Raw genomic sequence first — 14,643 nt, forward strand, 5'->3', positions numbered from 1 at the left:
CATCTTCAAAAGACTAAAATCTCTATCTCTAACCCAGGATTCTCTCGCTTTGAACTCCAAATCCTATATCCAAATGACTACTTAACACTGCAACTTGGACATTTTACAAACACCTCATATTCAATACATTCAGAATTAAACTTACGAGCCTCCACCCCACCTTCAGTTTTCTATCTTAATTATGAGATGCCATCACACATCCAACGCCTCAAGCCAGAAATCAGGGAGCTCCAGCCTGGGCAGCATGGTGAAACCGTCTCTAAAACAAACAAACAACAACAACAACAAAAAAAAAAAACAGAAAAAAAAGTTAGCCAGGCATGGTGGCACATGCCTGTAGTCCTAGCTACTCAGAAGGCAGAAGTGATCACCTGAGCCCAGAGGTAGAGGCTGCAGTGAGCTGTGATCGCGCCACTGCACTCCAGCCAGGGTGAAAGAGTGACACCCTGTCTCAAAAAAAAGGAAAAAAAAATCAGGGATGTCTGTTTCCTCAGCTACACAATGGTGATAGTAACACCTACCTCATGGGGTTGTTCTGAGAATTAAATAATTTAATACATGTAAAGTGATAGTGTCTACCACATATTTAATACTATTATCCTGACTCATTCCTCTCCCTTATTCTTCCACATCTAATCTCTATCTTATCCATTCCATCTCCTAAGTGTGTGTGTGTGTATATATATATATATACACACACACACACATATATATATATATATTTTTTTTTTTGGAAACAGAGTCTCACTCTGTAGCCCAAGCTGGAGTGCAATGGCGCAATCTTGGCTCGCTGCAACCTTCGCCTCTGGGGCTCAAGCGATTCTCCTGCCTCAGCCTCCCAAGTAGCTGGGACTAGAGGCATGCATGACCACACCCAGTTAATTTCTTTGTATTTTTAGTAGAGATGGGTTTTCACCATGTTGCCTGGGTGGTCTCAAATTCCTGAGCTCAAGTGATCCACCCACCCTCACCCTCCCAAAGTGCTGGGATTACAGGCGTGAGCCACTGCCCCTGACCTCCTAAGTATATTTCAAATCAGTCCTTTTTCCCTACCCTTATTGGCACCATTCTAGTTCAAACTGCCAGTAGCTTCCAAACTAATCTCCTTAAATCCACTCAATAGATCTTTGCTTTTAAACAATGCAAATCGGATAACTGCTCTCTCTTCTTAACCATCTTGCTTCCCCTTCTCCCAGGGTTTCTCATTGCTTTGGAGATAATGTCCAAGATTCTCAACTTGGCTGGCCATGGTCGCTCATGCCTGTAATTCCCGCACTTTGGGAGGCCCAGGCAGGAGGATCACTTGAGCTCAGGAGTTCAAGATCAGCCTGGGAAGCATTAACGAAAAAAGAAAGAAAGAAAGAAAAGAAAAGAAAAATTAGGCCAGGCGTGGTGGCTCACGCCTGTAATCCTGGCACTTTAGGAACCCAAGGTGGAAGGATCACTTGAGCCCAGGAGTTCAAGACCAGCCAGGGCAACATGGGGAGACTCCATCTCTACCGGAAAAAAAAAAAAAAAAAAAGCCAAGAATAAGTGGCACATGCCTGTGGTCCCAGCTACTCAGGAGGCTGAAGCAGGAAAATCATCTGAGTCCGGGATATTGAGGCTACAGTGAGTTGTGATTACTCCATTGCACTCTAGCCTGGGCAACAGAGCTAGATCCTATCTCAAAAAAAAACCTGTGTCAACCTGCCTTAAAATGCACTCCAAAATCCACTTGCCGCCTTCCAACATCTCCCCACTTTGATTCCTCCCCTAACCCCCACTCTAGCCACACTGCCTTTCTTTCTTTAGTTCTTGGAAGGCCACTAACCTCCAAGCCCTCTAAATATGTTGAAGACTTTTTGCTGCGAAAACTGCCCTGACACCTCTGTCACATGCAGAAACGCTCCCTACGATCACCCCCTGCCCCCACCATGCATTCCCACAGCACCTTGTTAACTTGAAAGTATTTCTTTAATGCTACATTCCCAGCTACAGTATAAGCTCCGGCACATGTACCATCTCTGTCTTGCTCTTCTATCACCAAAGCCTTATACAGACTGACAATATATACATACTCAATTATCTGTTTGATGAATTATTTGACCCCTGCCTACCAATCTCATATCTATTAAATACAACTCCCTACCACTCACTTTCAACTGTAGTATTTTCAAATGCTCAATCCTTGATTTTTTTTTTTTAATTTCTTCCCTCCTTTTTATCTGTGTGGTCCTTGAGTCATGGGGGAAGTCTCTACTCCAATCCATATAGTATAACATTACTAATCATAAGAGAATAAACACACACAACAAGAAAGGAAGGAAACATGACAAAGGGTGTTACAGAACATCAAAAGGCAGTATGTACATTTCTTTGTGCCTGAATACAACTAGAAACCACCTGCACTGGACTATTCAGCTGGAAAGAACAAATCCTCTGCCTTCAATTTCTAAAACCCAGTTGAGATTTACTTTAAGAGTTTCCATAATTTATATAAACTTTGAAGAGAAAAAAAGTACAAATTAAAAGCCAAGGTCAGTACAATTTAACTGTGAGGCTGAATTTACAAATCATCTTGTTCTACCTACTTCACTGAAATACCAAATATAATAAAAGAAAAATCTGAAACCAAGTAGCTCCTTTACAAAATGCACCTATTAAAATATATGTGTATTTATCATAAAATTAAGCCAACCTGTTGAACAACAAAAGGAAGCAAATTTTCTAAATTTGTTTTCCATTAACAATGTTACTATTGTTCACCTAATTTTAACAATCTATCAAAAAACATAAACACAACTTTTATGTAACTTAAAGTATTTAGTAAAAGAATCTAAATAGAAAATTTGCAGTTTGCAGCAACTGTCTGTGAATGGGGGGTCATAAAGTAATACTGAAAAGAATTCATGAAATACCAAATTTTTAAAAATGTATTCATTTTGGGAGGCCAAGGCAGGCAGATCATGAGGTCAGGAGTTCGAGACCAACCTGACCAACATGCTAAAACGCCATCTCTACTAAAAATACAAAAATTAGCTGGGCATGGTGACATGCACTTGTAATCCCAGCTACTCAGGAGGCTGAGGCAGGAGAATCACTTGAACCCGGGAGGCGGAGGTTGTAGTGAGCTGAGAATACGCCATTGCATTCCAGCCTGGGCGACAGAGCGAGACTCCATCTCAAAAAAAAAAAAAAAAAAAGATTCGTAAATAGATACTCTATAAAATTTTGCTTTTAGCAGAGTAACATTACTGCCAACTTTTTACCCAAAAAACATAATAAAAGATTACTTATGATTTCAGATCTTCACATTGGGCACTCAAAAAAGTACAAGTTCTAGGACATTTTTCATTATGTTTTAATATTAAATGATTATAGTTCTTATCCATAAAGACAAATTTAGTTCACCCAAAGGGAAAGGACAACTCAGAATTCTTTCACTGGTCTTCCCCACAGCAAGGGTGTGATGTACAAAAAGTCAGTATCAGACCACCAGGGCTCTTATAGTGTGGCTGAGACTCATTCTGACCTCAATTAACACAAGGTGAGAAGAAAATACAGAATCACAATGGCCTAGAAAAACCAACAGACTCTTATTTATATTCTACTCTGAAACTCAGCTAAAATAGCAATTTCTAGACACAAGATAAAGATATTATGTTCCACTAAACTTGCCTTTGCAAGTGGGGAGGCAATTCTCTTCCTAGGTGGAGAGCTTTCAAACAACAACAACAAAAACAGAATTAACATCTGTGGAAAACTTACTATATATCAGAATCTGTGACGCAAATTACAGATATTTTCAATTCAATGTGAATAGCAACTCAATAAATTAAAAAGCTATTTTTGACACACTTGCAGTCAACAAGCATATGAAAAATTGTTCAACATCACTAATCATTAGAGAAATGCAAATCAAAACTAAAATGAGATGCCATCTCACACCAGTCAGAATGAATATTACTAAGAAGTCAAAAAATAACAGACGCTGGCAAGGTTGCGAAGAAAAGGGAAAACTTATACTGCTGGTAGGAGTATAAATTAGTTCACCCATTGTGAAAAGCAATGTGGCAATTCCTCAAAGGATTTAAAACAGAATTACCATTAGATCCAGCAATCCCATCACTGGGTATATACCCAAAGGAATATAAATCATTCTACCACAAAGACACAAGCACATGTTCACTGCAGCACTATTCACAATAGCAAAGACGTGAAATTCAACCTAAATGCCCATCAATGGTAGACTAAAGAAAATGTGATACATATACACCATGGAATACTATGCAACCATAAAAAAGAACGAGACCATGTCCTTTGCAGCAACAGGCAACATGGATGAAGCTGGAGGGCCACTATCCTAAACAAACACAGGAACAGAAAACCAAGTACTCCATGTTCTCACTTATAAGTGGGAGCTAAAGAACAAGAACACATGGACACAAAGAGGCCAACCACAGACACTGGTGCCTACTTCAGGGTGGAGGGTGGGAGAAGGGAGAGGATCAGAAAAAATAAATGTCAGGCACTATGCTTATTACCTGGATGACAAAATAATCTGTACACCAAACCCCTGTGACATATAGATTACCTATATAACAAACCTGCACATGTACCCCTGAACCTAAAATAAGTTTAAAAAAAAAAAAAAAAAGCTATTTTTCTTTTTCTTTTTTTTTTTTTTTGAGACAGGGTCTCGCCACTGTCATTGAGGCTGAAATGCAGTGGTGTGATCACAGCTCACTGTAACCTCGAACTCCTGGGCTCAAGCAATCCTCTGCTTCAGCCATCCAAGTAGCTAGGACTACAGGCACACACCAGGACGCTTGGCTAATTTCTACAGGCACATGCCACATTTGGCTAATTTTTTTTTTTTTTTTTTTTCAGAGATGAGGTCTTACTATGTTACCCAGGCTGGTGTCAAACTCCTGCTCTAAAGCAATCCTCCTGCCTTGGCCTCCCACGATATTGAGATTACAGGCATGAGCCACCGTACCTGGCATAAAAAGCTATTTTTGACTTCCTGAAAATGCTGCGCCTCTTGACTCCAGCAATAAATGAAGTCTTTACATTTCAAACCTGACTTTCCAAGGACTTAACCATCTCAATATAATGACAAATTTGCCCAGTGCATTAATACCAAATTAGCAATGATGGGCAAAAGATCATTGGTACTTGTACTTATTGCTAAAAGATAATAGCTAGAATCCAAGGCTTTCAAAAACAGATTAACAACTTTCCCACTCCCTGGCATGGTCACATCCATTTAACATTATTTACTGGGTGCTCCACACTATAAGCACTATAGGCAGATAATCTTATTAAAAGGATCCAAATATTATAACCCTGAATGGAACAGTTGGATATGACAACCCAGGTAATCATTTTCCACTGATTTGTCCTTACCCCTCAGTAACCTTTTTCCTGATACACCAGTAATAAATTCCTGTTGCTTTTGCTCAATGTCATCTTTGCCTCTTTCATACAATTTAACAGTTGGTTAGCCAAATGACCTAAAAATTGTACTATATATTGATTTCTTGCTCTAGCACTTATCCTCAGATGACATGAACACAGGTGTACATATTGTCTATCACATACTCTGATACATATTTTTACAGATGATAAGAATTCATCTTCTGTAAAAACAAAGTGAGACAAGTTTGGGAAGAAAATTCTTTCCAACAGAACACCTAAATCTCTCTCTACTCTCCTAAGTTTTCTCCACCCCTACTGCACAATCCCATACTTAAACAGCTTAACTGGTTTCCTCCAAATTGTACTCTCAACTTCCCCCCTTTATTTGAGACTCTGTCACCCAGACCGGAGTGCAGTACATGATCATGGTTCCTTCACTGCAGCCTTGACCTCCAGGGCTCAATCCACCCTCTTACCTCAGCCTCCCGAGTAACGGGGACTACCAGCACACGCCACCACGCCCAGCTAATTTTTTTGTATTTTTTGTAGAGACAGGGTTTCACCATGTTGCTCAGGCTGGTCTCAAACTCCTAGACTCAAGTGATCCACCTACCTCAGCCTCCAAAAGTGCTGGGATTACAGGTGTGAGCCACGATGCCAGCCTCAAGCCCCTTTTCTAAGCTCCCCTCCCAATTCATTATTCACCTCTCAACTGAAGCTTTTAAAAATGCACATCTGAAAAAAAAAAAAAATGTGTACCTGTCCCCCACTTAAAACCTTAGGACAAAGACCAAAATTCCTAATTTGGATTACCAGGCCTTGTAAGATCTGGACCATGATTACTTGCATAGCCTTGTTTCATCTGCGCTTTTCCCCAGGCACTTCCTCTTCCAAATACTACCAAGTCTCTCTGGGTTCCCACAATAGACCTTGCCTTCTCTGGCCCTAGTTCCTTCAACATGTTTCCTCTCTGAACTTCATTTTCCCCCTTAGCCTTTTCTTTTCCTAACTTTTACTTACCCTTCTAGTCTCTGCTTAAAGCTCACTTCTTCAGTGTGGCAGAGGCTGTTGCTTTGTATCAAAATCAATAGTTCACTTAGATTTATTTGGAATGACTATGGCAACAGAACAAAAGAAAAGTAAGTGCTTTGTGTTTAGTAAAAAGGTACTACATTTCAGTACCTGCACATGACAGTCTATAGGTCTATAAAGCTTAGAATTAAGAAAACTATACCTTGAGGAGTTTCCAGGATAAGAAAAAGTTAAAGTTAACAAAGCAGAGATCAATATGAAACATAAACAATATGCCAGCAAAGGCTGAAGGAAAACGGGACTTAAGTAAGGCAATAGCAGTTTGGAGAATGGAAGATGGAGGAGGCTCTTTCAGAAGAATGAGATGACTTTTGCTATGCTAGTATGCCAAAGGATGTGGAAAAATAAAAAACTGTGTGGAGTAAGGAGATATATTTAACTGGAGCAGAAGACACTAGCAAAAAAGTACTGGAACTCTTACAGATAAAAGGGACCTTAAAAGATTCTAAAACCCCCTAATTCCGAGATGAGAAAAAGGCGATCCAGGCCAGGCATGGTGGCTCACGCCTGTAATCTCAGCACTTTGGGAGGCCGAGGCAGGTGGATCACTTGAGGTCAGGAGTCTGAGACCAGCCTGGCCAACATGGCAAAACCCTATCTCTACTAAAAATACAAATATTAGCCAGGCATGGTGGTGCGTGCCTGTAGTGCCTGTAGTCCTAGCTACTTAGGAGGCAGAGGTATGAGAATCACTTGAACCCACCACTGCACTCCGGCCTGAACCCACCACAGCACTCCGGCCTGGGCGACAGGGTGAGACTCTGTCTCAAATAAAAAAAAAAAAAAAAAAAAAAAAAAAACACAGATCCAAAAAGGCCAAACGAGTTTCACCCAGAGCTAATGAGTAGCAATGCTGGCAAAGGTCTTCTCATTCTTTTTCCTTAAGCACTCTGGGGAAGCACTGTACCAGGCCTTGTAAAGTTCTAAAAGAATCTAAAAGAAATGTAAGTTTCCTTACCTTCAAAGAACTTAAAATGTTGCTGAAATGATATAACACATGAAAAAGAAAGAAAAATATGAAAACAGGATGTAAATTTTTCAAGTGCCAAATTATGCACTACAGGAATATATTAGGCATTTAGGACCTGGGTTCCAACAACTAAAGGGAAGATCAGGAACAAAAACAAAAGGAACCAAAAGACAAACCAGTGATTGTTGAAGTGGTACTTAAAGGAAAATAATCTTGATGACTTGTGTTCAGAATGGCACAAAGGGAGAGGAAGGGAAGATAACGGGAGGAATAATAGTAAATTTTTTTAAAAAAGACCTAAAAAATACAGACTGCTGTTATACACTCATGCAGGTGGCAGATCAAGCAGCTCATGTTTGCAAAATTACTTCAAATTACAAGACCAGTTACAATATATAACAAGCTGCACAAGTTCCAAGTGTAAGAACTCTACAAGGCCGGTATGACTCACTGATTTGTACCAACAAATCATTGATGGAGCTGTGCTTATAAAAACAAAAGCACAGAATGAAAGAAGTCTATTTTCCAAAGAATTGTGAACTTTGAGATTATCTCTTCTTTTTTTTTCTTTTAGAAGGAAGTTCTGGTTTGGTTTGAAGTCTCAAGTTACCAACGAACTTGCTCAAAAAACCACAAAACTACAGTGTCGAGAGATAGGATAAACTATTCATGAAGGTATCACCAGCAAAAGTTCTACTTGCCAACCAGAGCCAGTATATTTATAAGATCTCATTCACCATTTTATTCTAAGATGCTTTACTGGCTTGGCTGCCTCCAGTTCCAACCGCAAGTACTTTACTAAAATATCCTTCAAGCCAGGAACAGTATCTTAAAGTCAATGACACCCTTCATCATAACAGTATTATAACACAGAACCCTGAGATAATTACATGTAAAGATCCAAAATCACCAACTGAATAATGAAAATTAGGTCAAATGATTTGTTAGATTTTTAAATGTTTTACAGAAAGCTTTAGGCTTCTATATGAAAAAAGCTAGTAATGGTTTGCATTCTCTATAATCTTACACACACACACACAAAAAAACCCCTACAGACCAGAGATCAAAAATAGCTTTACACAAACAAAAGGAAAATTGTAGGTTTGCTGAGGGCATCAGCCACTTAATTTAACCCCATTTCATCAGGAGCAGGAAGCCACACTGCTGTTTTCACCAGTTACTAAGAAACAAGATAAAGGACAGATTGGGACAGAGAGTCTATAGCTGAAAGTATTATGTTGATGCAATTACTGAGAATTCCCAAAGTGTCACTAATAAGAAAGAGCATCTAGGACTGCCTCTAAATGAGTCTACCTACAACAAAATCAGTGATTAAGTAAAGAAAAGACTTACTGGAGCTTGGGAGTTTTTCCCCCTCTTCCCTACCCCCATCCTCCCATCCTGAACCCCCCTCCCCAAGTAGGAAAGAAAGCTCGCCCAGCATAAACACAGGCCATTGCTCACAGCTCGTCACCACAACAAACTGGAGGTTAGACCAACGCTCCTGGAGACGGAACTCCACGTCTTGGTTGCTAAGCACAAAAAGGGGACTCTTCCCCACAGACCTGTGAACAGTGTGGGCCTTACCAGAATTTTGGTTGTTTCTCCACCTTTCCCCCCCACCTTTTGTTTTTTTAACGAAAGCTTTGAAAGTGGTGGCAGCAAAAGTTTCCCTTTGGGCCAGACCTCTAGATCTGCCTTGTACAGATATACATTAGGTGGGCTGGTCTCACGTAGTCTCCACCGTCATTACAAATTACAAGCCTAACGACTACAGAACATCAGCGGAGACGACAGAAAAGCTTCCACACCCACCCCACTGTCGTCCTCTCCAGACACGGCTTCCTGGTCCCAAACAGCACAAATAACCCAAAACCATGGTGATAAGCGGAGCTGTGAAGTACACACGCACAAGCCACACACTGGGAACCTGCCACGACAGCCAGGGAAAAAAACCGGCCGAGTGAGGAGACGCAAGGCGGTCCCCTGTCACTTAAGGACAACACGCCCAGGCGAGAAGTGGCAGAAGGCAGGGGGAGTTGCCCCGAAAACCAGCCCGGAGCCTCCCCACCTTCCTGGGAACGCAATCCCCTCAGCGGCCGTGAGCGGCCGGGCCGCAGGACGCGGCGCCCGGTCCCAGGCAGGGGCCCTCTGAGGAAGGCGCCCCCCGCAGGCTGGGCGCTCCAGGAGAGCCGGCGGCCGGCCCGGCCCCGCCTCGGGGAGCTGAGGGGAAGTCGCTCCCCGCCGAGGCCCCCTCCTGCCCGTCTCCACTCACCGCCGGTGTGTCTGGTTCTCAGCCGCGAGCTGGGGCTACCGTGAGGAGGCGGCGGAGGAGACGAGATCTGGGGCCCCGCAGCCGGGTCATCATACCCCCCGCGCGAGCCGGCCCGGGCCCCGGCCCCCGCCCCCCGGAGCCGTCCCCGCGCCCGTCCCGCAGGGGGAGCCTCCTCAGCCTCCCGCCCGCTCCACCACCCAGCCCCTTCCCGCCGCCGCCGCCGCCGCCGCCTCAGCCCCGCGCGCTCCCGCCTCGGCCTCCTGCTGCCGTCCGGGGCTACCGCCGGGCCCCTTGCTCCGCAGCCGCCGTTGTCGCCAGACCCGACGAGCGGAATGCCGAGCGGCCGCCCCTCAACCCGGCCGGCCCCGCCTCGCCGGAACTATTCACCCGCCCCGCGCCATGACACCTACTGAGGCGGAAGTGCAGCTGAATGGACTCTCTAGGACTACCGCACAGTACTGATCGCAGTGCGAGTGGGTGGGCCTCGAGTGGGTGGGCCTCCGTAGGGAGCCAGCGTGGATCGAGTGCGGGGGCTGGACTTCCCGCCCCCTCCGCACTGTAGACTCCGCGGTGATTTAAAGGTGCCTGGCGGTGGTACGGAATCCAACTGTAAAATGTCATCCCAGCTAGTGTGACATCACCACAGTCTAGTGTGACACCCCCAGAGCTTGGGCAGTGTACGGGAGGACTGCCTAGCAGAGGAGCTCCACTGCCGGTGAGGGATTACCTCAGGTTAGGCTTTAATGTTTCCTTGCCGTCTAGAGACGTTCTAGCAATGTGACATCTGTGTACCATATCTGGAAGTCTTCCTTTACGTCAAGAGCCCCTTAGGGGAGTCTCCCATTGCCGCCGTGGGAACCTGTGTTTACATTACGAGGAGAGAGAATAGCTGTACTCTGAACTCAAACGCTCAAAACATGCAGTGAGGGAATGCTAGCATAATTTTCTTGCCTCTACCAGAAGGAAGTAAGGCTGGGTATTTAGGAAACAGAACGCGTTGGGCACAACATTCTGAGAAAATGGACACAGAAAATTAGGTTATCCTAATAGAAAAGCAGTTGCAATCTCCCAAAGTCAAGAGATTCTGTAGGACTTCCAATGTATCTCCTGCTGTGTAAAATATTCAGATTCCTGAAGTGGGGGACATTTTTAGGGCAACTGTAATCTCTTCATTTTTTCCATCCCACAAGTGCTGGAGGCAGCAGTGATCTGAGCTCTAGAAAGTGACTGTCCGTCACCATCGGTATTTGCATATACTCTGTGAGGAGAAGGGCAGATGTGGCTAAGACAAAATTCTACTATCAAGTTTTGTTTCTCAAATCTCACTCATTAACATCTTTGATTTCCTTGGATCCCCATAACACACACAGAAAACTACAATTTGTGTAAAATGTGATGAAGTACCTTTTAAGGGAAGTCATTTGGCTTTCTCTCTGGATTAACAACACGGGGAGCAGTTCCATTTTATCTGGAACAGGGAAGTTTATTTCCCTAGAGAACTAGGGTTACCAAAAATGTTTGATCCCACAAGGCAGTTTTGTTTGCATATTTTCACAGAAACTTCCTTATACTACTTAAAGAACTTAAAGTCTTAACATTGGGCTGACCTGGGAAACATGAAGACAGAAAGAGTGGGTAAACATGCCTGCTTGATGAGCCAGAATAAAAGGCAGAAACCTGTGGTCTGGGTAGAACAGATCCTGCTCAGAATGTAAGCTTCAAACATGTTTATCATACCTTGGTTCAACCTAACTCTCTGACATGTTCCTAAACTCCTGCTCTCTCAAGTTATGTCCCTTTCCTCTTTTCAAATATCTCTCAGAATTCACCCTTTCGGGAACCTTTGCTGATTGACTCCTATTTTATTTGAATTCTGCATCATCATCTGATTACTTAAATTAACCTGTACCTTCTTTATTTATACTTGTTAACCTCTATTTTCATTGCTCTTAGGTCCTCAGTCTTTCTCACTATACGGAGAGCTTCTTAAAGTCTGTATTTTCTCCTCTTTAGTATCATTCACTCATCCAGCAAACTGCTTGTGTGCCTGCTCTGTGCTATACACTCTTCTAGACACTGGGTCAGGTATGAGTGAGACAGGTGAATAAAGCATGGTCTTTTCCCTCAGGGACCTTACAGTCTAATGAGGAAAAAACGTGTGCAGACATATATAAGATAAGTGAGAGAGTCGGAGAAGAACATCAGAAGTGATATTTGAGCATAGTAAGGTCAAAGAAGTTTCAAAGTTTAGTCATTTGTCCATTCAGTAACTATTTATAGAGCATCTTCTGTGTGCTAGGCACTATATAAGAAATTAAGGGGCTGGGTGTGGTGGCTCATGCCTGTAATCCCAGCACTTTGGGAGGCCGAGGTGGGTGAATCACCTGAGGTCAGGAGTTCGAGACTAGCCTGGCCAACATGGTGAAACCCCGTCTCTACTAAAAATACAAACATTAGCCAAGCGTAGTGGTGCATGCCTGTAATCCCAGCTACCCCGGAGGGTAAGGCAGAAGAATCGCTGGAACCCAGGAGAAGGCGGCTGCTGTGAGCCGAGATTGCACCATTACACTCCAGCCTGGGTGACAGAGTGAGACTCTGTCTCAAAAAAAAAAAAAGAAATTAAGGATACACAGAAGAAAAGGCATGGTCTGTGCCCTGAAGGAGCTTACAGTTAAGCAGAGAAGTTGCACGATATGGAAGTAGTAAGGTAAATTAAGTCAGATTTTGAAAGGCAATGTAGAGCTGTTAGAAGTTTATTTGCACAGGTAGCCAGGCACAGTGGCTCATGCCTGTAATCCCAGCATTTTGGGAAGCCAAGGTGGCAGATCACTGGAGGTCAGGAGTTCGAGACCAGCCTGGCCAACACAGTGAAACCCCATCTCTACTACAAATACAAAAATTAGCCAGATGTGGTGGCATATGCTTGTAATCCCAGCTACTTGGGAGGCTGAGGCAGGAGAATCGCTTGAATCCGGGAGGCAGAGGTTGCAGTGAGCCAAGATCATGCCACTGCAGTCTAGCCTGGGCAAACAGAGCGAGACTCCATCTCAAAAAGGAAGTTTATTCAGACAGGTAATGTGAGAGAAAACTAGTGATGGTGAAGGAAGAGGGCTGGCTGGAGTGGGTAAAGACTGGAGAAAGGGATCCTAATCAGAAAACTATGATGAGGGTTTGATTACACAGGAAAGAAGGCAAGAAAGGGGCAGATATGTGAAATATATCCTCCTAAACAAGGTCAGAGCAGCTTGAGAGGGAGATGGAGCAGTTAGCAATTGGAAGCATTCAAGTCTCATTCAGGGTATGACATCCTTCTAGGGCCTAGAGCCTAGATTCAGTTCTGCAGGCAAGAAGTCATTTGCCCAAGAGTGGCAGTGCTTAAGGCCAAATAGGAGAAGCTGACCAGAAGGCTGTGTCTTGAGAGAAGCTGAGCCAAAAAGCTAGGCAAAGTATTCAAACAAATAGTGAATCCTAGGGGCTAGGAAAAAAAGAGAATTTAAATAGAAGTCAACAGATTGTGAAACTGGGAAAACCAGATTAGAGTGAAGGTCTGCAGTAAAGGATAAAAAGCAGAAAAGTCCCTTGAGCCAACAGGAGGAGAACCTCAATGATTTTTTTTAAATCCAGACCCCAGAATACTTTTTATTTGGAAATAATGTTAAACATACAGATATGTTGCAAGAGTGACAAAAAGAGGACCCAGATTATTAACATCTTGCCCCTTTTGCTTTATCATTTGCAGTTATAGATAGATAGATAGAGTTATATTACACACATACATGTTTTGTTTTTTTTTTGTTTTGTTTTTGTTTTTTTTTTTTTTAAGACAGAGTCTCAATCTGTCACCTAGGCTGGAGTGCAGTGGCATGATCTTGGCTCTCTGCAACCTCCACCTCCTGGGTTTAAGCGATTCTCCTGTCTCAGCCTCCCAAGTAGCTGGGATTACAGGCGCCCGCTGCCACACCTGGCTAATTTTTTTGTATTTTAGTAGAAACGGGGTTTCACCGTGTTGCCCAGGCTTGTCTCGAACTCCTGAACTCAGGCAATCCACCCGCCTCAGCCTCCCAAAGTGCTAAGATTATAGGTGTGAGCCACTGTGCCCGGCCCACATACATTTTTTTTTTTCCAAGCAGTTGAAAGTAAATCGCATGCATCATGCTCCTTTACCACATAATACTTGAATATCCTAATAAGTACATTCTCTTATGTAAACAAAATACATACAATTAACAACTCCAGGAAATTTAACATTGCTGTAATACTTTACCATCCATGTTCCAAATGTTGTCAGTTGATCCAGTAACATCTTTCTTAGCATTTTTTTATTTTCCAGCACAAGATCCAGTTTAGGATCATATATTACATTTAATTGTCATGTCTCTTTAGCGTTCTTTAATCTGGCAGAGTTCCTCAGCTTTTCTTTGTCTTTAATATTTTTGAAGAATACAGGCCTTTTTCTGGTAAAGGGGTAATAAAATGTTCTTCATGGCCGGGTGCGGTGGCTCATGCCTGTAATCCCAGCACTTTGGGAGGCCGAGGTGGGTAGATTGCAAGGTCAGGAGTTCAAGACCAGCCTGGCGAAGATGGTGAAACCCCATCTCTACTAAAAATACAAGAATTAGCCAGGTATGGTGGTGGGCACCTGTAATCCCAGCTACTTGGGAGGCTGAGGCAGAGAATTGCTTGAACCCGGGAGGCGGAGGTTTCAGTGAGCCAAGATCACGCCACCGCACTCCAGCCTGGGCGACAGAACAAGACTCCGTCCCCCCAACCAAAAAAAAGATCTGAGCACTAGGCCCACAATGATTTATTATTGAATGCTTGGATATGAATGTCAGCCCTTCAGTCTCCCTACTCATCCCTTTCCTCAGAGTTGCAAGACTTAGGTATCACCAAGATTTTTCTC

At 43.2% G+C, this 14,643-nt stretch overlaps 2 protein-coding genes across 7 annotated transcripts in view; one reads left to right on the forward strand and one right to left on the reverse strand.

Annotated features, from left to right (window-relative positions):
* Positions 1 to 12,777, reverse strand: part of HIPK1 (homeodomain interacting protein kinase 1) — a 50,950-nt gene extending 38,173 nt beyond the window's left edge. For 5 of the 6 annotated variants that reach the window (XM_054553946.1, XM_054553936.1, XM_054553926.1 and 2 more), the window contains exon 1: positions 10,151 to 12,777. In XM_054553946.1, coding sequence (XP_054409921.1) covers positions 10,151 to 10,361 — 211 coding nt within the window. In that variant the 5' untranslated portion in view covers positions 10,362 to 12,777. Of the gene's footprint in view, positions 1 to 9,740; positions 9,951 to 10,150 lie in introns of those variants that run through there. The other variant, XM_009246036.4, reaches the window with a different exon arrangement.
* AP4B1 (adaptor related protein complex 4 subunit beta 1) overlaps positions 10,420 to 14,643 on the forward strand; it is a 35,168-nt gene continuing 30,944 nt past the window's right edge. Inside the window, exon 1 of the mRNA XM_054553981.2 lies at positions 10,420 to 10,455. The gene's annotated coding sequence lies outside the window, so the exon portion shown is untranslated. The remainder of the gene's footprint in view (positions 10,456 to 14,643) is intronic.

The sequence above is a fragment of the Pongo abelii genome, chromosome 1, assembly GCF_028885655.2.
Source record: "Pongo abelii isolate AG06213 chromosome 1, NHGRI_mPonAbe1-v2.0_pri, whole genome shotgun sequence".
In the NCBI taxonomy this organism is placed as follows: Eukaryota; Metazoa; Chordata; class Mammalia; order Primates; family Hominidae; genus Pongo; species Pongo abelii.